The sequence below is a fragment of the Talpa occidentalis genome, unplaced genomic scaffold (genome assembly GCF_014898055.3).
Source record: "Talpa occidentalis isolate TD23 unplaced genomic scaffold, MPIMG_talOcc4v2.1 talOcc4.8, whole genome shotgun sequence".
NCBI classification, from domain to species: Eukaryota; Metazoa; Chordata; class Mammalia; order Eulipotyphla; family Talpidae; genus Talpa; species Talpa occidentalis.
The window spans coordinates 102,955,908-102,983,245 of NW_023605194.1; the positions used below are offsets into that span (position 1 = coordinate 102,955,908).

Genomic DNA, 27,338 nt, shown 5'->3' on the forward strand with positions numbered 1-27,338 from the left:
TCTTTCAGACAATTGGAAATTTCGATAAAGTCTTTATCTTCCACCCTTGGGGACCATCTTTATTTTCTCATTTCTTAGATTCCACTTGCTTTCTCTCTTTTCTTACTTCCTAAGTGAGCTTTTAGTTTTTAAAAAACATTTAAAACATCTTTTGAGAGTCTTCTATACCCTGCCTCTGGCCAGAAATGTCTTTAAGTTCCAGGTTGGAATGTCATTAAGAAATAATCACTGCTTTGATGGGCTGAGCTGTTCAGGGAACGCTTCCTGGACTAAAATTAGTTGTTGTTCTCTAAGTACAGAGAGATTATTTAACAAGCATGTGTCAACTTACAAAAATGAATGTGAGAATATATATATATATATATATATATATGATATATATATGTTTTCTAGTGGGTTATGAAAGAATTGGATATTGTATCAGTAAATGTTGGAAAGTGAAGGCATCTTGAAATCAACCATGTATATTTTGATTTCTGCAGTTTGGAAACTGAGAGCCAGAAATGTTAACTTTTTGTTGTTTTGTTAAGGTCACATATCCAATTGTGGCAGAACTCAGAATTTCTGATTGTGAGGATGGCCCACTCTACCATTACATCCTCCAATAAAATTGCACCCTGAGCCAGAATTGGATATATTTTAAAACATTTTAAAATTGTTCAAAATAAAGTTCATAATGAAAACTCACACCTTGTTTCAGAAAGGTAACCATATAACTTTCTTCTGAAGTTTTGCAACTGATCAACTTCATAAGGAACATTGAAATAGAGTGGTTTGAAATAGTACAGTTTTACTGTTGTTTTTTTTTCACTTCCTTTCACAAGACTTAGAATTTTGACTCAGAGCCAAGTAAGAAAATGAACTTTCCAAGACTCTAGCTTCCCTAATTATGTCAGAAGTAGCTGTTCTCATTCTATTTGTCTTCCATGAAGATTTATTATGGCCATATCTACATTTAACAACTTCACACCATTGTTACTTTTGCTCAATGGCTGTTAAAAGATGAGTGAAACATGGGACTCCACACAGACAGTGTGCTTTGAGAGGCAGGACCTGGATTGTTAGAAGATAAACAAAAAAGGATTCAGCAAAATTTCTGCTGTATGAGTTTTCAATAAATTGCAAGGAAGTTGTTTCAATAAAACAAGAAATAATAAATAACCATCAATAAAACATAACCATCAATGTTGGCCAATGAGGTTGAGGACATTTTATAGAATGAGAGACTTACCTGGCACTATCTATAGTGCCAATTTCATTTTAAGATACCGTTGATTTTAAATTTTCCCATTGAATTAATAACAGTATCTTGGAGACAAAAAATGAAATAATTGCTGTGTGTTTTCAACATTGGATGAAAGACATCTCAATTTCAAAAAGGTTAAAAAAGTAAAAAAAAATGTTACAATTAAGAAAATATAATTACATGAATGATTACATGTTACTTCATATTTAAAACTTTGAGGGCATTTTGCCAAAGGTTTGTACATTTTGTCTTATTTAATGCCTACAGATTTCTGAGGTCAATTCAATCTGTTTTTAGTCATGGTGAAACCTAAGCTAAGAGTTTTGAGTCACTAGGGTGCATTTCCTCAATGATGATTGGCCAAAATATTGACTTGACCTCTGGCTTCAGTGTCTGGATCATGACTAGTCATTTATTCTGTCTCTAAATATTGGTTGAACACCCTCCATTACAGACAAAATGAAGTGCATGGATACTAAAGTTACACTACACGGGTTCAAACCCAACTCTGCCATTTACTGCCTGTATAGTTTTAAGCAAATTTCTTAGGCTTTCAGTACCTAGTTTTGCTCATCTATAAAATCTATTCACTACACCTACCTTATATATTGCTGTGGGACTCGGGGAATAAATATTCATGAAGTCCTTAAAAATAGTACCTGGCACATAGTAAGAATTAGCACTTCTTATTTGATAAGTGCAATGTTAACTGTTGGTAATAAACAGATGAAAAGTAAAATAGAAGAATTTTATATTGGGTGATGTATAATTGTGGGAGGAACAAAAAAAAACAGTAGCAGTGACTAAGTACAATGAGTACATAAATTGTGGAATATGAGGAAACTACAAGACACTCATTTCAACAGTGTGGGGCCTGGGCAGGTGAGGAAGAACAGAGCATGTGTAGGCGCACAGGTTCCATACTTGGGCAAAGGATGGGGGAGAGAGCCTAAAAGTTTCAGAGTAAAGGATCACATTTGTTTATTAAATATACCAAAGCTGGTAATCTGAGCACATTTCAGAGGCATGGAAACATAGACAAGGCAGAAACAAGGAAATGTCTTTGTGTAGGGAGTAGATAATTTGGGAAGTCAGGAATTATATTTGAGGTGGAAATAAATACAAACACAGATTGGGTGCGCTAAATAAGGGGGAGTCATTGAGGATAGCGATGATGTATTGTTAGTTACTTTGAATCTTCTGGGGCCTGACTGCATGCATTGATGCCCCCAAACAGGTGGCTAATTCAGTGAAGTCTTGATCATGTCAAGCACGGTTGGTGGCAGCAGAAACTCAGCCCTTTGCTTATAATTCTCACCTTTACCCAGACATTAGTAAGTCATCTCACTGACACTGTTGTTTTTTTTTTTTTCTATTATTCTTCATGAGCTTATTAGAATGCACATAGTATGTTACCTCTATCATAGGTTGTCAGAGCCAGTAAAACCTTAATGGTGATTTTATGGCAGAGTTGTGCTGGTAAGAATAAAGACAATAGATCCTTTTTCTTTCATGTGGTTTCAGAAGATTCATTTCTCATTTCTATATCCACTAAATGGGTGTTCAATCTAAGACAGAGTGACTTTTTCATTGACTAAATGCCTTGTTCCTGCATACCTGGGGCACTGTCCTTTTCATGCCAGGCAAAATCATAATGATTTACTATTTGTTGTTGGCAATAGAATTTTAAGTTACATATTTATGACAAAGAATTGTGAAGAGTTATAAAATAAACACCAAGGGCTTAAAATAAATGTACATTTAATAAGTTTGAAATGTATATTTTTTGAGTCACTGCCTGCTTAGCCCTGTGCTCCATGACATAGGGAATGAAAACATAAAGGTTAAAAGTGCCTATTCTAGAATCACCTACCTGCTTTCAAATTCTGTTTTCACCATTTATAAACCTGGTGACCCTGAGCAACTTTTCAGAGGCTCAATTTCTCATCTTTAAAATGGAGATTTTATTGATATCTATTATAAAGCTATGGTAGTTAATTTATTAATTGTTGAATAAGCATGAAAGAACTCTTATTCCAGGACTTTATTGTGAATATTTTTATTAGAAAGTTATTACTTTGACACCAGGTACCCAAGATGGGAAATGAAAGCAGGCAGACCCCTCAAGTCCTCAGCACAGTTGGCAGTTGATTCATGGACCAGACCAAAAGGAATGAGAAATTCCTTTCTCTTAGCAGGGCTGAAAATGCTGAATGTGGGTATACCAGTAATACTCACTTCCAAGTAGAAATCTAAATAGGCAGAAAGATAATGTTGTTAGGAAATGTTTAGAATTCTTTAAATGCAGTTTTTTGTTTGTTTTTTTTTATAGATACATAGTATGTTCACTTACTTCAGTAAGTGTTGTAGTGCCAGGAAGGGCAGTGAGCAGGTTTCTATGATTCGACAGATGGGGTAAAGGAGAGTCCTGGAGCCCCCAGTGGCTTTCTCAGGCTTTTATTGAGCTTTACATGCATTGCAGCAACCAGGTAAACAGCAGGCAGGGACGCCAGGTTGCCAGGAGGCTAGAAGGCCTCCAAGCCCCCAGCAAGTCTTCCCTCTGGGTTTCTCCAGCCATCTTTCTCTCCTCTTTCCTGCCCTCTTCTGCCTCTGCTTCTCTCGCTGACTATCTCAATGCTCCTCCCAGGACCCACAGATGTAAATGAGACAGTTTGCAACAATGTAACAACTGAAGATGCCCCATCAAGCAGGTACCCCATCAAGCAGGTACCCCAGCACTAATGGTGGGAGGGCAGAAAAGCCTGACAACCATTTTTACCTTACAGTGTATATAATCTAAGCTATAATAATTAGCTGATTCTCACATTTTTCTAGGCCTATGTGTGTTTAAAAGATCATTCATGAGAGAAAAGAAAATAAGGAATTCTTTTCCTACATACTGTCCATTGGGACAAAAATGAGACCCTAAGCTTCTTTTCATATGGTAATACTCCTTCAGACCAAAAAGAATTTATCTTTGGGATTAGAATTTCAGTTGAAGATTTTTTGCTTGCCAGGGGGCTGAGCCAATCACTAGTTAGTTCATTTAACAGTCTTTGTGCTTTGAATAACTCCACTACTCTAAAAATACCTTTGTAAAATTATCAATGAAGATGCAAATTTGCCATACTGCACAGCTTTAAAAAATCCATAAATCAGGAATTTTAAATTAGAAACATGTGGAGGATACATACAGGAATTGTATAAATAAGAGATGCCTAGACTTTGACATGTATAGTTAATCATACACTGATTCTTCAAAGAGCGTACTGGGAAAACAATGTATTTCTTCTTAGGCCCAGTGGTTTAGTTCAGTAGCAATCAAGAACAGGAAAGGAAGAATGATAATTCATTCCCTTTGTCCTTAAAGACAAGGAGATAGATACTTTGAAATAACTGCCCACAGATGGTCTGGGCGAAGGCATTAGCTGGATGACTAACTTTGACCAGGATAAACAGGATACTCATGTAGCCCGCGCTCTGGGTGGGCTTGACTGGGAGGACCAGCTTCCCAAGGTCTTAGTCACCACCGCTGCCTCAAGTAACCCATAGACACTTGTGCTCAAATATTTTATTTAGGCTGTTCCAAAAGGCTAGCTGTCTCTTATTGTACTAGTGTTCTTGAGCCTGGGAAAGGTTCTACACAGCCCATAGTACACCTCAAATTAAACAGAGAAGGGAAGACAGTCATTGGGATGAAAATGTAGAGGAGGGAAATAAGGAAGCTTCAAAGAAGAATGTTTTTGTACAAAATCCAGGGTCTTCAAGAGCCAAGCTAAAAGGCACAGAAGAAACAGAAGACCTGCAGTCAAACATTAACTGAGCTTCTCATTACGTGTTGCTCTAGGGAAATTCAGTCTCCTTAGCACCTTGCTTCTTCTGTAGTGAAATGGAGAAATGAGTCTCAAGTTCCTCAAAGTATTGGTGGAAGACTAAATGAAACAAATATATATCGTAATGTATCTAACAATTTCTGGGATCTTCAAAAAAATAAATTTGACATGAATAATTCTCCCTTCATTTTCATTGGCTCACTTTTGTTTAACCCTAGATATTTTGGAGCTGTGTACTAGAGGAAAACTGTATTTTATCTTCTTAATTCCATGAAGGACACATAAAGAAAGATTCAAATGATGAGAAAGGAAAGAAAGAGGTACAAGAAGATGAGGGGAATTTCAATGCAAATTCCCCTGATAAATATAAAAATTAAAATTGGGGAAAATAAAATGGAGCACTTTTTTTGTTTAAATATAAATATGACAAGGTCAGCAAATAGTAGCAATCATCATAGAAAGGGGCATAAAGATCTCTTAAGCTGAACTTCAAGAGTAATTCAGGATACTTTTAATATTAAATTCATAAAGCCATATTTTCTTTTCTGCTAATGACAACACTTTTGTAACTTTCACCAAGCAGTGTACTGGGGCTGTCCTCTTTTACAAAGGCTAGTCACCAAGGAAAGTGCTGCATTTGAAACAATGATCACAAAGTGAAAGGGTCCTTCTCCCATGACCTTTGAAATGAGAGGGTCACCATCTGAGAAAGGAGATTCTGTAGCTGGGTCTTGACCTCTTAACTATGATTTGTCACGAAGCGGACAACAGCCTTCATATCCTATATGTGATTTCAAGAGAGTGAAAAATGGCATTTTATTGGCTTGAGGATGTGACTAAACCTAGGGTTTGGTTCCTGTCCACATTTTTAAGGAATCCCCTTGCTTTCAAGATTGCTTCGCATTCCACCAACATGACTCTCTATAGAACCGTATGAGATTGGCCGTCGGACTTTGGCTATGAATAATGTCGCTTCCATATTATTTGCTCTCTTTCTTTACTTTGGAATTGCACGTTGTCGCTTTGGATGTTGTCACCATGAACGTAAATGCCAAAAACCATGAAAACAAATAATAAAAACTAAAAGGTGGATGCCCACACATTATTTATTTTCTTTGAATTAAAAAAAAAATCCTAATACTTGCCTTTGTTGGTGATTTCCAAACACTTTTTTTCCTCCCTTCTGTTTGGATTATCAGTATAACTGGTTTTTCCAAACCATAATAGTAACAGATAAAGGGACTGCTCTGATAGAAGTCTCTGGAGGAGTGCCTGTTCATCATCCCTGCTGGTCACCATGAGACCTTTGAGTAGAGGCTAGGAAATGGTGTTCTGGTCATGAGTTAGCATAGAAACAAAATTAAGTTGAAAAAGTATTGCCATCACTATCCATAATAGCTCAGAGATCCAAAGAATTCTAAAGTGATAAGAGGATTGAGACAGAATCCAGTGTAAATTTCTCATATAAAGGAAAGGGACAGAGAGGATTTCTAGATCAAGGTTGAACTGTTTGTCCGCAGTAAAGCCAGACTAAGTCCCTGGTCTCCCATCTCCAAGTGAAATGATCTTTTGTTGTGGTGGTTCAAAGGTTACCAAGGCTTCTCTTTCTTTGGGGCTGTTTTTGGCTTCTGACTCCCTCTGAGTTCTGAGTCAGACAAGCACTTCTGAGATTTTGGAAAAAAAATCTGTGCATGCTCAATCAAGACTTCAAAAAGGAAACAGAAGCTCTACTTCTGTGGAAAAAGCCTCAGAGGTCCAGCGAAAGGCCATCCTTGTCCCCCATTCTGTGGGCTGCACTTCTCTAACTTCCCATCTCCAACACCCCTAAAAGCCCTTGGAGAGGAGTATCTCAGCACAATCCCCCACTATTTGCTGCAGCCAGCAAGCACTTCTCAGATTATCAATTGTTACACTGAGAGGTAAAGAGTGGCTAACCCTTGAAGAATAAAATATAAGGAAAAGTATGTTTTATTATTTCTAGGTTGAAAAAACAGTATTTTGACAACGTAGGTACATAGAGATAGCAAAGTCATAATTTTCTCAAGATGGGGTCATAGGAGAAAGTGAAAAGAGAAAAGAACAGCCTTAAGAAAGATGATTTTCTTTTTCTCTCCTCCCACCCCTGAACAATTTTTATCCCCACTGCAATCTATTGGCATTTACTTTGTGTTCTAATGGTACTTCCATACCCTGGCCTCAAGTCTATGTATGTATCGCCATTATGGAAACATAGTGGATGGCCAGGTGGAGTGGAAAAGACTTGAACTTCAGAAATGCATGTTCAATTATCTGCCTCTAAAATACTGAAAAGTTCCAGGAAAAGTTTTTAAGTGTGTGTGTTAGGATCAAAATAGAAGAAGAGAGCAAGAAAATTTGCAATATTTAATTTTCTGAGGCAAAAGGATGTCCCTGTGGTTCCTGCCCTCCCCGTTATGAAGTGACCAGTTAAAGGGGGTAGTTTGCTTTAAAATTTTATTTCCTTAAAAAAATTTTAAAGTCACCCACACTCCCTCCCCCAAATTATTAATAACCAGGAATGTTCTTCTATGTTCTTCAATTTTGTAGGCAATACTCCTCGTGCATTCAGCTGGAGTGGGCACTTCTTCCTCAGATTTAAGGAAACACAAAAACCACAAAGAATGCTCACTATTATTTTTTTCTTGGTTGGCAGAACAGAAGCCTTTCCTCAAGGAAAATGCTTAGTCATATTCATTCCAAATATATTGTTTAGTAGTTGTGCAGACTCTCAATTATATAAAATTTACTTTCAATGCAAAGAATGCCCTAGGAAAAGGTTTCTAAGGAAAAAGGAGCACGAAGACAGAGGATAAAGTGTTAAAAGAATCAACTATGCCAAGGGCAAGTGGTTCAAGAAATGACAACACATGTACATTGAAAGGAAATTGGCAATGTGGACATGATTTTGTCTGGGGTCAGGCAGGAGCACCTGGCTGGTTTTATTTATAAGGTAATTGTCAAGTCAATCTGTGGAATATAGATGAGGTAAAACGCAGAGGTAGAGTATTATTCTAGATCATCTGTAACTTTTCAAATACAACCTTCACGCTGAAATTCCAGGGAGAATGTAAGTGACTCCAATAAAGAAACCTGTCAGTCAGTCAACAGTGTTTATTTATTATCCCCCTGGGCCAGGCACTGTTGTAGCCAATATGAAAACGTACAAAATAAAGAGTAGTCATCACCCTTATAATCTCAGGAGAGCAAATGGATTAAATCTGCAGACACACACACACACTCTCCCTCTCTCTCACACACACATCCTCTATGTGGGTGGTCGAGAAATTCAACTCTATGAACATATAACAGCCTCATTTAGAAAAATACTGATTAGAAAATGAGACTTAAAAAATCAGAAAAATTGGTAATTCCTTTTATGGCAAATACATTAAAATGCATTCATAAGGCATGTCTTTTATAGAAGTCTCATTATTCATTCAAATTTGGCGTCTTCTCTCTCCTTCACCAATCTACAAAACATTTTTGGGTACTGGGAACATATTTATTATGCAAATATGGATTCCCACTGGTGGTGAGGAGCTAACAAAGTGATAAAGCTTGTGTTTGCTAAACTTTAAGTCTTTAAAGTCAAAGACTAGGACTTTTTTTTTTGGCTTTCACATCCTGCACTGTGAAGACAGAAGTGATACAGGAATAAGACAGAATGGATGGGATAGATGAGTTAAAGCTTCAAAGGAGAATTTTAAGAGGGCAAAAGAAGAGGTCTAGGATATTGCTCGCACAGAGGTCAGGGGGTTGGTCTCAGGCCGTGTTCTGACTCTAGGAACAGGGCTTGGCATTTGCAGACTGACTGAGGAAGGGGCCTCTCCTGCTTTGGTCCAGTGGGATGATGCCCTGCCTCCAGGTACTGGGGCAGCTTTCTTCAACATTCAGTAGGCGGCCTTGCCAGGACTCGAAGGGCATCTCCTTGAAAAGGGCATTTCAAGGCTACCCTTTCCTCAAGGCTATACCCTTCTCTCCAGTTTCTGGTGGAGCACCCTAAGGGGTGCACGTGTCTGCAATAACAGAGGGTTGGGTGCTATTTCTGATTCCCTTGCCCCACACTTGCTTGGCTTACTTTAATGCAGCCCAAGTAGTTTGCAAGCTCCACGAGGACAGGCTTTGTGTGTTTTCCACGCTACAGCCGCGCGGCTCCTAGAACAGTGCCTGGCACGTGGGCATTGGACACCCCGTATTTGTTCAACGCATGAAAGCTGTTACTGTGACCATTTGTCTTTACTTCTGCTTCATCCATCCCGCTCCTTAGAGCCCGAAAGTAGACTGAAGTTGAATTCCAGTTTCCCTTCTTCATTAGCCCCAGGGTGTCTGGCCAAGGGTCCAGCTCAAGCCCGTGGGAGTGGGGATCCCCTGGGAAATTAATGAGGCGTCCCGGCTCCTGGGGTGCGGAAAGGGAAAGCTGCGGGAGGTTGGTCCCACTTCTTTTTGCCTTTGCCGCACCCCTCGCCACCCATCTGGCTCTCTGGGCTTAGGGGCGTCCAGGAGGAAGGAAACCAGGGGCCCTTCTGGCTGCGCTCCCCGTCTGGGCCACTTGGGTCCGGTCCCTGGCGAGCCCCGCGGCACCCCCCGTCTGTGCCAGCACCTGTTGGGCGGCCAGTTGGCCGCCCCACCCCGAGCCGGCGGCCGCTGCCCGGGGCTGCCCCTCCGGCGGCGCCGACCCCCGCCCGCCCGCTCGGCCGCCGCGGGAGCTCGGCTCAGCCTCCCCGGCCCTCCGGGCGCGCACCCGCCCGGGCCCGGCCCACGGCCCCCTCCTCCCGACGGCCGCCCGGCGGGGGGAAGGTACAGAAGGGGAGGGGACAAGGCTGAGCCTCCCGGCCGCCCGGCCTCCTCGCTCCACCCGGTGCGGAGACGCCTCGCCTCGCCCCGAGGTTTGCGCCGAGCCCCGGGCGTGGGGGGAGGGGACGGGAACTGCCGAGCTGCCGAGTCCCCCCCGGCTTGGAGGAGCCGGGGGCGCCCCCGAACCAGGTGAACTTTGAACGCGGAAAACTCCAGCCAGGTGCCGGGACCCGCGCGGCGCCAGACGGGACCCCGCGCACAGCGCGCGCGGGGCTGGGGAGCCGGAGCCCCGCGGCCTCCCTGCGCCCGCGCCCGGGACGGCCTCGCCTCGGAGCCCCCGGCCCTGCCCCGGCTCCGCCGCCCCGGACCCGCCGCGGCGCCCCGCGGCTGTTTCTTCCCCCTCCCCCCTTGGGGGTAGGGGTGGGGTGGGGGTGGGGTGGGGCGGGGGCTAGGGGCGCCCGCAGGGGCGCATCTATTGGCAGCTTTGTTATTGATCCGAAACTGCTGGGCCGCCAACTTGGCTGCGAGGCCGGCTTCGCGCGACCCTGGAGTTCCCGCCTCGGTCCTGTCCCCCAAACTGACAGGTGCTCCCAGCAACTTGCTGGTGACTTCTCGCCGCTCCCCCGGCCGCCCCGCGTCCCCACCCCCCCCTTCCTCCCTCGCCTTCACCCCCACCCCCACCACTTCGGCACAGCTCAGGATTTGTTTAAACCTTGGGAAACTGGTTCAGGTCCAGGTTTTGCTTTGATCCTTTTCAAAAACTGGAGACACAGAAGAGGGCTCTAGGAAAAAGTTTTGGATGGGATTATGTGGAAACTACCCTGCGATTCTCTGCTGCCAGAGCAGGCTCGACGCTTCCACCCCAGCGCAGCCTTCCCCTGGCGGCGGTGAAAGAGACTCGGGAGTCGCTGCTTCCAAAGTGCCCGCCGCGAGTGAGCTCTCGACCCCGTCAGCCAAATGCTCCTCTTCGGGCTTCTCCTGCTGACATCTGCCCTGGCCGGCCAGAGACACGGGACTCAGGCTGAGTCCAACCTGAGTAGTAAATTCCAGCTCTCCAGCACCAAGGAACAGAACGGTGAGTCTGCCCACCCCCTCCTGCCCCCTTCTTGTGGCTCGCTGCGTGTCTAACGTTGGCATTGTGAGCTGCTGCGCGATGTCCACCAGCCTGCAGGGCTCCCACCAGCTCTGTCCGTGCAGGCGCGCGCTGCCTTCATTGGCCTGGGCTTGGGGGAAGCTACGTGGAGTTTGCAACTTCTGGAGCTGCCTCGGGGCTCCAAGAGGGCACCGTGGGTGCCCCTGCAGCCTCTGCTGGAGAAAGGACATCCTGGGAGCGATTGTGAACGTCAGTGCAGACGCACATTGTTGGACTTCTCTCACTGCCTGACTTTTAAGTTTGAGAACTCCCTGTAAAAACGGATTCAAAATGAATGAATCTTGGCATGTTTGACTTGACTTAGTTTTTTGTTTTTTTTTTTAATTGAGGAGGGGGGTGCTACAGGAAATGTTTCAGCTGCGTTAATTGATGCACTGTAGGTGGAAAGACATCAATTAACCAGTAAGTAGATAGGAAATCGAGATGTCAAGAGACCGTGTGGACTTTTTTAGAGGGAATTAAAAAAAATGTATTTTTCTTGTGCCTTTTTTTTTTTTTTTTTTAATGTGCCTTTGTATTCTGAAGCCTTTACCTTTTTGGTGCTGTGTTTTTATATGTGTTAGTGAATGACTGCTATTTTGTGTGTGCTGGAAACGACTTAATCCTGCATAGGAAATGAGAATTACTTTCAGCTTTCAAGTGTACCTGAAATGTTTAGAAAACTCTCAGATGCAAGTTCCCTTGGGCTGGGATTGCACAAAGCTGGAGAAAGGCTCCTTTCATAAAGCCAGGGCAGCTTCAGGGTGTGTAATTTGCTTAGCCTCTGAACTCCATATGATTTACATCATTCAATTTCTAAACTCTTTTTCTCTTGATCTACCATTATGAAGTCATTTTTGAGAAAACTTTGTAAATAGAAATTTTATACTGCTCGTGAAACCACAACGTTAATGTAGGCCATCTAAAATCGGAATATTAAATACTCTGTTTACAAGTGGTGAATCTTAATGTTATTTGAAAAGAAATGTACATGTTTTTACTGCTCTGTATGCCATTGATTCAGAATGCAAGAATGCTGTCACTTCATGAGCCAGGCGAAATGAATACAGGCAACTTACCTAGAAAATCAGAATGGTGTGTGTTCTATTTTCAGGTCATAACAACTTATTCTTTATGAAGTGGGATGTTTCAAAGTTTCAACCTTGAACTTAAACTCTCTATAAAGTGCTCACCTTTAAGGCATTACAGAAAGTTCCAAAGTACAAAAGTAGGGAAAAATGAGGATTCCTGGGACTTTTGTAGAGGTTATGGGGAATTGTATGTACCACAATGGATGGTATTACATTTATCAGTCAAAATTCATGTGCGTGCTTCTTACAAGTTGCTAATAGGATGGCACATGGCACCTGCAAGCTGCTTGAGCTGCTGATCAAAGGGCAGCCTAGGGATCTATCTCTAATCACAGGAGCTGTGGAGGGCTGGGGGAAAGTGATCAAAGGAGGCACAGCACCAGCTGTACCCTGGCAGGAAACAGATCAGACCAACCTTTGTTCTTTCTCATATAAAATAAATGCCCAGGTCAAAATACTACTTCTTAGTAGACAAGCTTCTCCAAAATGACCACACATGATATTCTTGATTTCTGTCTATTTTTCATTGTTCCTGTCCCATATCATTTCCTCTACTGCTGTTTTATCAAGCCTGCCCTGGCATCTGTCATCTCTGTGATTTCCTTTGCTACTTGTGCCTCTCGTTGTCCTTTCCTATGATCCATATACCACCATCGTTTTGCAGTGGGCCCCAGCACTCACATGTGGTCATTGGCCACCTTACAGGCAGGTTCACACCCTCTCGGAAGAGGTGAGTTTATTAAACCAGGCCACACACATTCTGTTGCCATCAGAGGCTGGGCCATTTCCATTCCTAAGATGCATGATGTTAAATATAGCCTGGTTGTTTCCTAATCTGTGGGCAGAGGATTGGGCTATGTTTAGCTGTTGGGAGGGTTGGCAGCAGGAAGAAACTAGAGGTAGAAGAACCACTCACCTTGCAGTTTTTCAGTATGTGGAGTAGTGGGACTGGTCAGCACTAGGGGGCAATATAGAGCTATTTTCTTGCACATGCTCAGGTTGATTTTTATGCGTCAAGTCTCCAGGATTTGAGGATAACAGGTAGGCATTGAAGAAGATCCCCCTGGAATGTGAGCACATTTGCTGTAACAGCTTCTCCTTTTACTTTTTTTTTACCCTCTAATTTTCCATTACCTCATGGGGTGGTTTTTTGCCTTCATTGTGAGTTAGAATTCATTTTTGATTGCCCTTGTGTCGTGTTCGTCTGCATTGAGATGATTGATTCTGCAAGTACACACTGTCCTGTGGATGCTACATAGAAAATGACATTAACCTAGCTCATCGTTGCATCATTTTATGAAAGGTCTTCTACGTGCTAAATCTGCAATATCCAAATTGATCTATTGTGACTATAGGAGCTCACTTCTGATGTCAAGGACCCCTCCCCAATGACTCTCTTTCCTAGACTATTCCAAAGTCTCCAGTGGTGTTGATTCAATCAAATCCCCTGGTCTGCTCGTGTCAATATTAACTTGGTGTCTTAAGAGGTGTTATAAATGGGAATTGAGCTCTATAGCCAAAATTAGTTTCCAGGGATTAGTTTTATTTACTCTACTGTTACCTGAATTAATTTAAGTTAATACCTTTGTGTTGCAGTTTCTGCCACTTTATTGTTAATAATTTTACCCTCCAATATTATAAGTTGTCTTTGTGTCATGCATTCTCAAGCCGACTTTTAACCCCAAAGTCTCACATATAAACCGACGTCTCCAAGCTTAATGTAAGGAAGGAGCTAAATGATAAGAAAACTGACTTATGTAGGGTTTCTGGTCCCTACTTTCTGTATGACTATGAACAAAAATATTGTTTTCTGTGTATATTTATTTTTAAGGAGAATGCCAGCTAGGAATAACTAAATTCTGGGATGGCACCTCTGGGTTGTAGCAGGAATCACATACACTAATGAACAAAACAAAACAAAGCTTACTTTGTCAGTTGCCTGTAGACAAATAGACAGCACTCACTGTAGTTGGTGGAAGAGACTTCATCTGCCCCACCTCATTGGTGAGTGATTTTAAATTTCCCATAGACCTGAAACTTACTTCATGGTGTTCTTATTTTCAGTGGACATGTGGCATAGGTCTCTATTAGTTGAGGTTATCTTCATGAACATCATGTATCTTATGTACTCTTTTCCTCAAGGACTCTGTGGCCTGTGGGGCCATACACTTTCCGGACAAATGGTCCCCATAGTAATGCCTGAGTATATGTCTCTTGAGTTTATTGCTTTTCTGGCTCTTTTTTTTTAAATGCCAACATTCTCCTCCTCCCACTTACTGCTTATGGGCCTTGTGTAACAAAACTATATTATACCCCCCCCCCACACACACACACTCCTACACACTGCTTTTTAGGTGACAGCTTCAAAGCATTAGTTTATTGAAAAACAGATCATCACCATCCTTATAATAGTGCTCAAGAATAAACAGGCTGTCTGAGGACTAAAGGGGCTTTCCTCTGGATTCGTCTATAAGTTGTAGTTCGTGACCTTTGGGACATTCATTTTTGTTGTTTATAGACTTTTTTCTTAAACTTCCTCCTGGCTTTCTGCTCTGTTTGAGACAGTTGAGGAAGTTGAATAAGTAAAGTGTCATTATGTTATGTAATGGTGAATATCTTTCTTCACAAAAGGTGACACAAAGGCCCTGTTCTATTTTAGGGTAACTTTTTCTCCCCTACCTACTGTAATATTTGACTTGTTACCTCATATGCTTTGCATTCACTTCTGAAAGTGTTCAGAAAGTGCAAAGGTCTGTAGGAAGATTCAGAACTACAGTAGTATATCCTTTGTTAAATAGTTGTAAATAGACAGTAGGATCTGACATTAAACTTTCCCCAAAGACGCCATTTTGTAGGCTTCTGTCTCAGGCAAAGCTACTGTGCTCTCTGTCATTAATGATAATGTAATATGTATTAAGTAAAAAATAATTAAGTGATGGCTTCCATAATGTCCATCACACCCCTCCCTTCTGAAATGTTTCCAAGGCTAGAGGATTTTCCCCCACAAGTTTCTCTTTGTAGCAATAAAAATGGCAGAAGGTTTTTTTTTTTTTAGATTTATTTATTTTTACATAAGAGCTGGGGTACAGACCAGAAGCGCGAAAGGGTGAGAGGACTCACCAGAGACAGAGCGGGCAGCAGAACAGGCGGACTGACCGAAACGCACTGCTGAGGGGAGCAGCGGGCGAGACAGGAGGGGTCTGCTGCACCATGTGGAAATCTCCCTGGTCGGCCAGGAATCGAACCTGCGCTGCAGAGGCTGTGGACAGCATCACAGTGCTGCGCTCAACCTGCTGTGCCACTGGGGTGGCCCAGAAAAGTCTTAATATAAGTCCTTTCATGTACTAATTTTGATGTTTCTGATGCTTGTATTGAAAGCATACAATATAGGCATATATATTGCATCTCTGTAGGCTGAGATGCAATTTTTATTGTATTTATTCAATAGTCCTGTGTATTTTTTTCTCCACCACTGCTCTAACTGGGCTTTTATTTTTATTTATTTATTTTTTAATCGACTCCCCCTTTCCTCTCATGTGGACACCTCTAGCGGTTGATTTTCACTTGGTAGGCACCAATACTACCATACTGATTATTAAAATATGGAATATCCCAAGTGTTTGGGGAAGGAGCTGGACTATTCCTCCAGGACAAATTAGTTCTCTCGGAAACGAAACAGAAGCTACAGGGTTAATGCTTGGCACCTTAGGACCTCTGGGCCTCCTTCTTGATTGACCAGTGTGCCTGTCACAGATTGTTAAACACTCTGACACTTTTTGCTATGGACAATCTAGTTCATATTGCAGTTCAAACTGCTGTCTCTTCTCCCTGCTGCTTGCCAGCTCAGGCCAACCCCATGGCTTATAGGACCTGGGGTTAGGAAGAGGGTGGCCTCTTTCAAGTCTGCTTCTTATTGCTCTTTTTTCCTTCCTTCTGCTCTACAAGGATTGGTGCCTGGGAAGTGAGCAGGAGAAGGGGACAGATACACATGGCATGGGGTTGCACCCATGAGTTGGTTGTTTCTACTTCTCTGAGCAACCCTGACCAGCTTTCGTACCTTCCTGTCTTCTAGAGTACCTGGCTAACCTTCCCAGCCACATCTTCTTCCTAACCAGAGTCTGAACTAGCCACCCCTCACAATCACATCAAAATTAGTCACCTGGGGCCTCCCGTGGTGGCTCAGGTGGTTGAGCGTATTGCTGTGAAGCTGTCCGCAGCCTCTGCAGCGCCGGTTCGATCCCGGCCGGCCTTGGAGCAACCCACATGGCAGGCAGACCTCTCCTGTCTTGCCCGCTGCTCTCCTCAGCAGTGTATTTCATCAGTCTGCCTGTTCTGTTCCCCACTCTGTCTCTGGTGAATCCTCTCACCCTCCCGCACATCTGGCCTATACCCCAGTTCTTGTATAAATAAATAAATAAATATTAAAAAAAAAAATTAGTCACCTGTACAGCATCTGCCCCTCTTGAGTTTCTCCTTTTTGTTAGTTAATTATGAAGCTACCCCAATCACGGCCACCATAGAATATAAATTCCTTGAGAGCATGGAACTTGTCTGACTTGATCTCCATAGGCGCTCTAGCACCAGAACTGGGAGGATAGTAGATAGTGGTTGTCCAATGAGTATTTGTGGAATGATTTTGGTGCTTTATTAGAATAACCTTGGCAAGAATAGCAAGCCCCCTGTAAAGATATCTTTTTGTTCATAGATCTGCCACATTGTTTGACTTTTCTCATAAGAAAAGACAGACTTGTCTGTTGATTGTGATTGGGAGCTGGGATATCAGAGAACTACTTTATAATCTAGGTAAATATCACAGAGTTTACCTGTAGAGGCTGTACTGAGCACATGGGTGGGTTTTCCAGCATTATGTTAATTACTCTTACATATGGATTGCTCTGCCTGCCCTCCTCTATTCTGGAACAGAGTTCTCGCGTCAAGCGGGTCAGGCACTCTTAGCGATGGTGTAATTTGAATGGCCAGCATGCCTTTAAGATCAGTATGCTTTCCCCTCTAGCCCTTGGCTCATGTGTAACTCACTCAAGCTACACATCAGCAATAAATATAGTGTGTGGAATGCTAGGACTGGAAGGATCCCAAGAGCTTATCCTCATTGACATGTAACGTGAGGCTGAGAAGACTGAAGTGACTCTGCCATCGTCACTGTCGGGTGTTGAGTATAGCAGTACTCAGTTGCAGACGTGGTGATGTAATTTTCTTACGTGAGAACCAGTTTGGCAAATGGAATTCTAGTTTCAAAATTTCTATGCTCTGCATGAAAGCATTTCTTTAAAATTTAGGGATTGCATACTTTGTGGCTTGTGAGGGGAAGTGAAATTCCCTTGATCCTCAAACATGGTTTACAAGAACATTAAGGAAAACAATCTCAGAAAAATTATATTCATTAAATACCACAGATAATCTGTTATAGTTCCGTTGGGACAGAACTCTGATAATTTGGCAAACGACTTGGAATGCTACCATTTATATTGTTACTATCACATGTTAGGATTTTATTTAATTTTAAGCTGGTATACCAGGTCCATGGATGAACATTGTTTATTTCAATTTTTTGGTTTATTAATGAGAATGAGGAGGATAGTTGATATTGGAATACTTGGTTCTACAAGGGAGGTTTTTTTTTTTTTAAACTAATGATTATTTTGAACATTGTATTTAAAGGGATGTCTTAGCAGTGGAAGTGTCATAGAAATGAGTAAATACGCTCAGTGAGCTCTAGAAAGCACAATCTGCTATTCTTTTGAAATGGATTTAATGAGTAGCTTTAATGTTATTTATAGTATATTACATAGGCTCTTCCACTCAGAAATTCCAGTGTCTCTTTCAAGTCATGAGCATCAGGAAATAAATTCATAGCTGTGGACTTGATTGCATTAGTTTAACATTTTAAAAAACATTTTTGTTTGTAAACTTCCTAAACCTGAGAACAAAAAGAGCTCGATATTAGAAAGAGGGTTATACCAATTACATTTATCTCAGAAGTCAAGTTATTAAGAGTGATTTTTTTTTTGTGGTAGCATTTTTTTTTTTGATACCTTTTACTTCATGAGGATATACTTCTAATTGAGTATAGGCAGTTTTATCTGATTGCACATTAGACTTCATGTGGCATCTTCCAGTAGCTCTTTCCAGGACTCTCTTGCCTGAGCAGCCTCTTTCCTTGATATTTGCCTATTTCTAAACCAAACCATCTTGGCCAGGCTGACTCCACTCATTTCAATTTCTTGCTATTAGACTTAATTCCTATTTTATTTTCAAATGATTTTTTGGTACTTGAGCTTTACCCTGTCGAATAGTAAATAGCTTTACCCTATCGAACCATTTCTCAATCCAAGCATTGGCGTGTGTATTGTAGAGGGTTGGCGGGCCAGAGGCAAGTGAACATTTGGTACTTTGAAGGAAGCCAAGTAGCCAGGCACATTGATGGTGAGCTCGAGGGAAGAGATTTCTGTGCACACTGAGAAGAAAGCAGTAGGGGTTACCAGGACCCCAGTTGGGGCCCCCAGATGGACAGACTTTGGGGGTAGCTGGTTGGGTCTAAAGAGTTCCTGGGGGTCTTTTTAAATTTATTTTTAAAACTTCTATATATGTATTTTACATCATTAATCATTTTTGTATGACAAACTATGATGCTAGTTCACGAGTGACTTGGTGGTGGGAATTTTATGGGGACTACACCTGAGAGGAGAAAGCTTCTGTTAGGGGGAAAAGGCGGTCCCAAAGCTAATTCCATACAGGCTTTGTGGACTCCACCCCCACCCCAGGTCAAAGCCAAAGACACTGGGAACTCCAAATCCCATCACCACCAAAGGGAAGGTGGCTGGGACCTGAGGGTGGGGTTAAGCAGCCAGGTGGATACAAAAGGCAGACACGTGGGCTTTGGGGGTCTCTCTCTCCATTTTGGGCTCTGGGCCAGCGCGGAGCCTCCGGCCAGCTCTGGGAGTGACTTTGGGTTTCCAGGTCGTCGGATCGGGTAGGACGCATTAAAGACTTTATTTCCCTATTTTCTCCCTGAGTTGTACATTTTCCTTATTTCCTTTCCTCTTGTAAATAAACCTTTTATTAACCCTTTTGTGTGTGTCTGTAGTAGAGTATTCATAAGTCCCTTTAAAGCGCGCGGGTGAGGACCCACAGCCAGGAACCCGTTTAATATCGGGGTTGCTCTATAACACTTCCAGGGGCTCTTAATAGTGACTGGCCTTCTAGGTGTCCTCCTTGGGTTCAGTGTTTGCAGACAGTGTGCATTTTATCTTGATAACCACCCCATGAGGTAGTAGCAAAAGGCCCAGGCTTCACTGGCTAAGTAGCTTAGCTGAGGTCCTGAAGCTGGTCAGCATTTAGACCTAGGTTTGACTCCAAGCCAGCACTTAAAACCACGTGCCTCTTCATGAGTTAAACCCTCTAATGTTTTATTAGAACATTGTTTTTATTTGGCAAATATTTATAAGCATCTGCTCTTGGCTAAGCTCTGCCCTAGGTGTCGGGTCCACAAAGAATAAGATGTAGTCGCTGTCCTTGAGAAATTCTGTCCAGGAAGGATGGCAGGTCCTGCTTTTACTTCAAATTCTGTTTGTTCTGTGCTTGAAGGACCAAGGGAGCACAGAGGGCTTCCCTTCAGATGTGCTCTGTAGATTGAGGACCCTCTATTGATTGACTAAACGGTTGATTCTACCTGGAAAAGAAGGGCAAGGAGAAAATTCCCCACAGAGGAGGTGAGAGGGGATATGGGATGGGTCTGAGAGGGAATGAAGCAAGCGTTCAAGACAGAGGGCCCCGCACCAAAGGACTGAGGCACAACAAAACATATCCATTGAGAGCCAAGGAGGGTCTAGTGTGGAGAGGTGTCCTGGGCATGTGAGTATTCAGAGGCCCTGATGCTCTTGTGGCATGTGCTCCCCCCCGAGTTTGCAGTGAATAAGCAGCCCAAGAAAGGGTTCTCTTCGTGTTTCAGACCTGGTCAAAACCCCTTCTTTTCTAAACAGCCATGGGGTAGTAGGGTTCTGCTTTGGTATGTAGAGTTAGCTGCTTATTGTTGGAATTTCCTCCTGCCATTAGGCCTGTTTGGAAGTTCTGAGCTGGTGAGAAGGGCAAGCTGCACAGCCTCAGCTGCACTCAAGTAAGCTAAGCCTGTGTCCACACTGCTTGCTATTGCCTTCTTTATGTAAACAAAGAGCTCGTTTCACACTTCATTCACAAAATGGATGGCATGCAGAATGAGGCTGGGTGAGGGATCAGGAGATGGTGATAAAAGGGAGCAGCTTCCAGCAGACTGAATTAGTGTAATGAAGCTATTCCGCTGCAAGAAGCAAAGAAAACAGCCTTAACACTTTCAAGGGGAAGGATTTCACGTTTGGTGGAAAATGAATGCCTTGGAGGAGGTTTCTCTGCATTGAGTAACTGCATCATTTCTCTGGGGAGGTTCACTCTGGTCCCTTGTACACAATGCTAGAAATAGTCTGAGGTATGTAAGGATTTGAAATGAATGAGGTGTTCTCTAGATGCCATACTTTTTTTTGAAGCTATGCTATTTGCATTCTAGGAAAGCCTTGTTCGTGAGTGGGTACTATTTTAAGCTTTTCAGTATTTGCAGGATGGAGATGGGATTCTGTGCTTAAATCTGCCCAGCTGGCCTCTGCACCTGTCTTTTGAGTCACTCCACAGATCACAAACTATTCACAACAGAAGTTGGACTTATATGGGGTACTTATCTCATGTTGCTGCCAGTTATTTTTGCTGGGTATTTATAAGGACATCTGTCTTTTAAAGAGTCATATTATTTATCTTTTTTGCCCTCTTTTCCACTGAGGAATAAATCATACCTCCTTTCCCATACTGCCACACACATTCTTCATTTGAGGTGATTAGATATGCAAATTGGGAGTCATTAAAGCATTATAATTTCTTTTCCTAAGGCAGTAGGCAATGTTTAAAATCAGTAGACTAAAAAGGAACATTTGCTTAACTTGTGATTAAGATGTGCACAAATAAGAAAGAAATATTCTGTTCCTTACTAGAAATTTTGTACTGAGTATGAAAAAAGGGAAATATGAAGTGTTAATTTCTGACATATCAGATTGTAAACCTGAGGTGTGATTTCCAGGCCTGGGTGCATATTACTTAAGGAAAATCGCTCTGTGGAAATAACTTAGGACTCCTTTCTAGAGTGTGATGGGCCAGCAGATCACCCATTCAAAGGACAGACAGATAGGTGAGCACTATAGGAACATGGACAAGTCAGATAGGCTAGTATGAAAGCATCCAGAGCCAGAGATGGAAAGTCTTGGAGGCAGAGATCTTTTGTGCTGGAAACATGCTGATGTTGTAGGTAATAAAAGGTTTTGAGGACTGCTTCCAATTAAATAACCACCATGTGTCTGTAAGTATGCATTTTGTTATAGACTTTACTTTTATTTATAACAAAAATGCGTTCTAATTCTGGAGATTTACATGAAAGTGAATTATATCTACGAGAGACTAGACTTCATAGCACACCCGTGTTTTTATAGTTTCAGATGCATTTTTATATATATTATCGGTATCTATGATGGGCTCTACTGTATCTTCACTTTTTGTTGCACTGTTTCCAGAAAACTCAAAAATCTGGAATAAGAAGGTGTTTCCCTGGTCAAAAGCTGACCAGACGATTGTGAGATGTTAAAAGCCTACATACCAGATGGATAAATGGTAACCCTTGAAAAAATGGTTTTAATCTCTGTTTTCTTGAGAATATTAGCAGTTTTGAGGTTTATAGGCACGATTGAGAATGTATAATTAGGAATTAAACAACTGTATGCTTATTTTTTAAAAATGTTTTTCTTCATGGTAGAAAATGTATCTTTAATCTGTTCCGATAACTTTTAATAGGCATCAGTTGGGCACCCCATTAAACTAACTGCTTTAAAATGGTTTCCTTTTAGAACTAACATTTACATCCTAGGAAATCAATTAGGATGTCTGGATTTCACATTTTCCTTGCAATCTTCGTTTGCAGTCATTTCAGAATGAGCAACCTACCATAGCAAAACACTCTGAGGTGCAAATCTTCTGGAAGAAGTGCAAATGCCACAGTTTTACTTGGAAAAATGAAAAATAGGACTTATTTAATATATCTGCTGAACATTTAAAACTGCATAAAGCACAGGAAATACTTTTGGTGTGTGGGAATGTGTGGTGTTTCCAAACTACAAACATTGTTTTGAATATTTCCCCGGTAGTGGTGAATTATATGAGACCACGTCCATCTGAGGAGAGCTTGTTTAACTGGCTTGTGGTTCTGGGGCTCATTCAAACACTCTTAAACAAAATAAAGGGAATGGATGTAATAACTTCTTTATGGAAAGGCCATAAAAAGGTACAGGGCCATGTAAACAAATTGGGTCATTTACTAGATGTTTAAGTGATAGATTTGCAGTCCAAATTCAGGGATGTGCCTTATGTTTATAGGATTGTGACCACGTGCTACCTTGAAGATGGAGTTTCAAGCTTTTTGTTTGTTTGTATGTTTTTCTTTAGTGCATAGATATTTTATACTTCAGTGTGCAACATGCTTATAATTTTGAGCATTTGCGTTTACAAGTTTCTTCAACTTTGGAAAATGGTTGGAAACCCATGTGTGAAAGTTGAATTGACCTGAATTTTGGTAGCACTGGGTTCTGTTCAAGGAAAATAAGATGATTGAAATTGAAATTTTCCTTCTGGGCTCAGACATGTCTAAACTAATTGTGAAATAATTGTTCTGGCTTACAAGAGTAGACTCATAACTACAACTATGTAAAGTAGAAATCCAACAACAGTTGTGATTTACAGTTACTGTAACCCTGCCAGTCTTTTAATAAAACCGCTATTATAACCAACCTACTGTGGCATTCATTTGTCTTTCTTGAGATGTAGGTAAAAAGTCTTATCCCAAGTTGTCTCGCTTTAGAGGGTCCCTTTAGTGCAGGATATTAATTTACTTCCTCTGAAATTGGTATGAGGGCTTTGCCAGAATGATCCAATAAAGGGGAGGTGGGTGGGAATATAAGAATGTGCATTGGTGTTGATGACTAGTGGTTGTGGAAGCCAGAAATAAATTTGGAAATTGAAGTGAGGAAAGGAAACAAAATAATTTCTATGTTGATACCATAACATTTATTCATTCTGTAAGTTCTCTCAATGAGGGTTGGCTCACTTGGCCTTAAAGGAAGTGGATTGTGTAAGAAACCCTCAGTAAAAATCAATGAGCCTTTCTAAGTTTTAAAAACTGATGGCATCATACCATACTGGCAACTTTCAAGTGTTACTGCTCTAAGTTTGGCAGCGGAAATAACTGCTCCGGCTCCACAGCCCTAAAAAACAACGGACAATGGTGGATATTATAGTTACCCATTCTGTGTAATGTGTGACTTGCTATTTTCTTTTTTTTTTTCCTTTAATAAGTAACTTAGAGCTAGATGGCCTTAAGTTTATGAAAAGCCCAGGATCTGCCTTTAAATCTGAGTCTCTGTGATCTTGAAAACAATTCACCTCTTCTTTGCCTTAGTTACCCATTTACTTCTATCACATAGCACAGAGGTCCGAGTATTTGTGTACGATTTAGAGGGAAACTTAGATGATGGAGGGATACCAGTAGCCACCTACCTGAAACTCCGCGGTCTCATGAAACGATTGCATTGGGCTTAGTTTCTGCCTCTGACTTTATAGTAGAGTTAAGACTTGCAGCTGCCACTGTGCAAAATAAAAGAGAGTGTTGCAAGAATTCAAAGAAAGGCGAGATCATTTATGGCAGAGCCATTAGGATAGGCTCAGGAAAGTTGTCAAGGGAGAGGAATATTTTGAGCATAGGGTCTAAAGATGAACAGCATGTGCATGTGCACTGTGGAGAGTAGGGCAGAGGGGATTGCAGCAAAGGGATCCTGAGGAGTAATAGGCAGAGTGAGGAAATGTGGCAAACAATGCAGTTTGATGTTTAGTTTGTTTTGACTGAGGCCTCAGAAGCTGATTTAAGGGCCAAGTTCTTAGAGATAAGCACAGAAAGGAGAAGTGTTGGTGTATTATTAGATTTGAATCGTTGGGAGAGCGCCTTCAGCCTTCATGGTGGATCCTGTTGTGGGCGCTCCTGCCCCAGTTATTCAGGCAGCAAAGTTGTGAATCGAGTCTGATTCCTCATGGTGTATGACAGGAAGGCACACAATTCAGCTGGCTCAAAAGTGAAGGAAGAAGTTGGAAGCAAAGGAAATCCCACATTGGTGGTCTAGAACTGTGAAGAGGAGTGAGAAAAAGGAAAAGAAACAAGAGAGAGAGGAGAGAAAACGCACTTGTGGCAGCCCCAAAGGCAGGTCGGAGAAGGTGAAAAAGAAGAGAAATGAAAGTTGAAGAAACTGATCTACCATATAAAATTTAACAGCGATTCAAGAAAATAAGGACCATTGACTAAATAACCCATGAGCTTTGAACATTGACAAAAACCAGAATTGAAAAGCCCTTCAGGTTCGTGTATAGGAGTGAGAGGAAAAATGATTAGATAATAATAAAGTGAAGAAGTCAAGCATCCCATTTTTAGACTTTAGGGAAAGTTTTAATGATCAAGGGAGGGACATAATGAAATAGTGACAGAGTGGTGAGAAAGAAAGAGAGGGACAGGTTTTGTTTACGTGTTTGGTGGGCTTGTGAGAGATCCAGAGGAGAGGAAATGGTTAAGTATGTAACAAGAGTTGAGACTTCTGGTCTGGAAAGTTCTGGTACAGTGGTTAAAGGAACACAGGTGAAAATCACTGTCGAGTGTTAGGCAACATAACCAACTGTTATAATGAGGGCTCAGTGTACCTGGTACAAGAGTAAAAATTAGGTTTAGGAGGAAGTGAGCTGGGAGATGCAAGAGCAATTTGAGCAGAGATTCCCGAGCAGAAGAGCTGGAAGAACCCCAAAATGATGTCTCAGCCTAGCCAAATATTTAAAATAGAAGTGTAAATAATATGAGAAAAAGGTAACAAAAGTGGATGTTTTTGCTTGCTCAGCCCATCTGGAAAGGTTGGGGTTGTTAAAGTTTTGTGATATGAAGAGGGAGGAAAGAGAGGAGTTGGTAAGCAAAGTAGGGGAGGGAGTGACAGGTAGAAAAGTGTATTTTAAAAAGACACATCTAAACCAGAATTAGCAATGACTTTTAACCTGTATTTTAAACGTTTTAGAAATGTAGAAAGGAGCCCTGGAAATTCAAAGTAAATGAACACTTGACATTCACCTTTCTGGCACTGATGTCTGTGTGTCTTCAGAAATCACCAAAGGTGGGAAAACTGCAGGCCTCTGGTTTCTCTGCTGGGGAAGCTCTGCCATCAGTTGTACACGCTACAGTGTTGTGATTTTTTTAAGTGCTGCTTTGAACTTGTTGAGCATGGATTCAAGTTATAGAAGTGGTTTGCTCATAAGAGAATATATCTGGGTTTGGAGACTCTACAATATCCAAAGAGGGCTGTTTTCTGTGTAGGTTTGCAGAGTAGGCCTGGCGTGTGCTGCTGGCCGGGGAAGCCTTTATCTTCCTATAATCATCGGCAACATGTACATGGAACTAAGTACTTTGTTGAATAATCATGACCTTTGGGTTATGATCAAAATGCAACTTTATTTTTGTTGCTCCTACATTTTATTGAGCAGGGGAAATCTTTCCCTCTCCTAGGAAGAATATTCCTGCAAGATCATGGCTTTTCAGCTCAGACATAGCATTCTAGAGTCACTTCAACACTCAGGATTTGGAAATATGACTGTCTGGGTATTTGGAAAAACAAAACTGAAAATGTAGCAGCCTTGGATTTCTTACTCTCGATCCAGGCCTGCTTGTGAGTGGGAGGCTCTATGGCAGAGGAGGTGGGGGCAGGGGATAGGTGTTTGGGGTGTCTGAGGGATTTGGCACTCATTGAGAAGCTTCTGGACATTTGCTTGACACTCGTACTTTGGTGTCCCGGTACCTATCCTGTTCTGTCTCACCTCCATTTTAATATCAAGTTATGCTCGTGTAGAGAATGCCCTATATATCATAGTTGGGATTGCTTTTAGAGCACCAAATTTGAGAACACAAACTTAAAATAATAGTTTTGTTCTGCTTAAAAGCTAGTCCTTCACAAAAATTTAAAATATATGAGATGGTAGATTCAACAGCTACACAATTATTGTCAAATCAATGACTTAACATTTCTCTTTCTACCTAAAGTAATTTTATTTGTATTTGCAATTTCTGCAGTCCCACTGTCATCATCCCAAATCAGGCTCTGGTTACCTAGATGGTGGCAGAAGTGTCCTATTATTTCTTATACATCTAAGCTTTCCATCGCAGGCCTCTTTCTTCTAATCCATCACATATAGGAGGTGATGTCAGACAATCTTCGTGGAGTAGGACTCTGGTTCTGTTCATTCCTGTCGAGCTTGGATCAGTGCTACACAAACTTCAGTGTACTTACAGATCACCTGGAGATCTTATCATAATGCTGATTCTGATTTTATAGGCTGTGGGTGGGCTTTTTAGCAAGATCCAAGACGTAGTGCCAGTGTTGCTGGCTCGAGAATCAAACTTGGAGTTGCAAGGATCTACCCTGGTGTTCTCAGGAACTGGTGTGATCTCGTCTTATTCCTTGTATTCAAAAGATTGAATGAAGCGATCTCTGCTTGCCACACACACGACTTCTTGCCCAGTGCTCTCACAACTCTTCAGCCATTACGTCAGTGGGGTAAACATCAAGTGCGTTTTGTGTTCTAGTTACCATGTCACATCTTGAAAACAGATAAGCCAAATGTAGTTCTTTGAGAACTGTTGATAGTCACAACAGCCTGCACACTACCAAATGCTGGAGAATCCCAAAGAAGTGCCGCTTCTGCTCATGAGAGGTCTTCAGGAGTTCATCCTTTACATGGGATCTGGAAGGAGAAAGAGAATTCTCTAGATAGGAAAGAGAGTTCTAAAGCAGAAAGCATAGATTTGTAAGAGAGCGCAAAGTCTTTTTTTTTTTTTTTTAAGATTTATTTATTTATTCCTACAAGAGCTGGGGCACAGGCCAGAGGCGTGTGTGTTTGTGTGTGGGGGGGCAGAGAGGGAGTGAGAAGATTTACCAGAGACAGAGCAGGGAGCAGAACAGGCAGACTGACTGAAATACACTGCTGAGGGGAGCAACGGGCGAGTCAGGAGAGCACTATGTGAGTTGCTCCCTGGCCGGCTGGGGATCGAACTCATGCTACAGAGG

The 27,338-nt window shown here is 41.9% G+C and overlaps 1 protein-coding gene across 1 annotated transcript in view; it reads left to right on the top strand.

Annotated features, from left to right (window-relative positions):
* The first annotated feature begins 9,947 nt into the window (after window positions 1-9,947).
* Window positions 9,948-27,338, top strand: part of PDGFC (platelet derived growth factor C) — a 162,657-nt gene continuing 145,266 nt past the window's right edge. Inside the window, exon 1 of the mRNA XM_037497085.2 lies at window positions 9,948-10,966. Within this exon, the coding sequence (XP_037352982.1) occupies window positions 10,849-10,966 (118 nt within the window). The 5' untranslated portion in view covers window positions 9,948-10,848. The remainder of the gene's footprint in view (window positions 10,967-27,338) is intronic.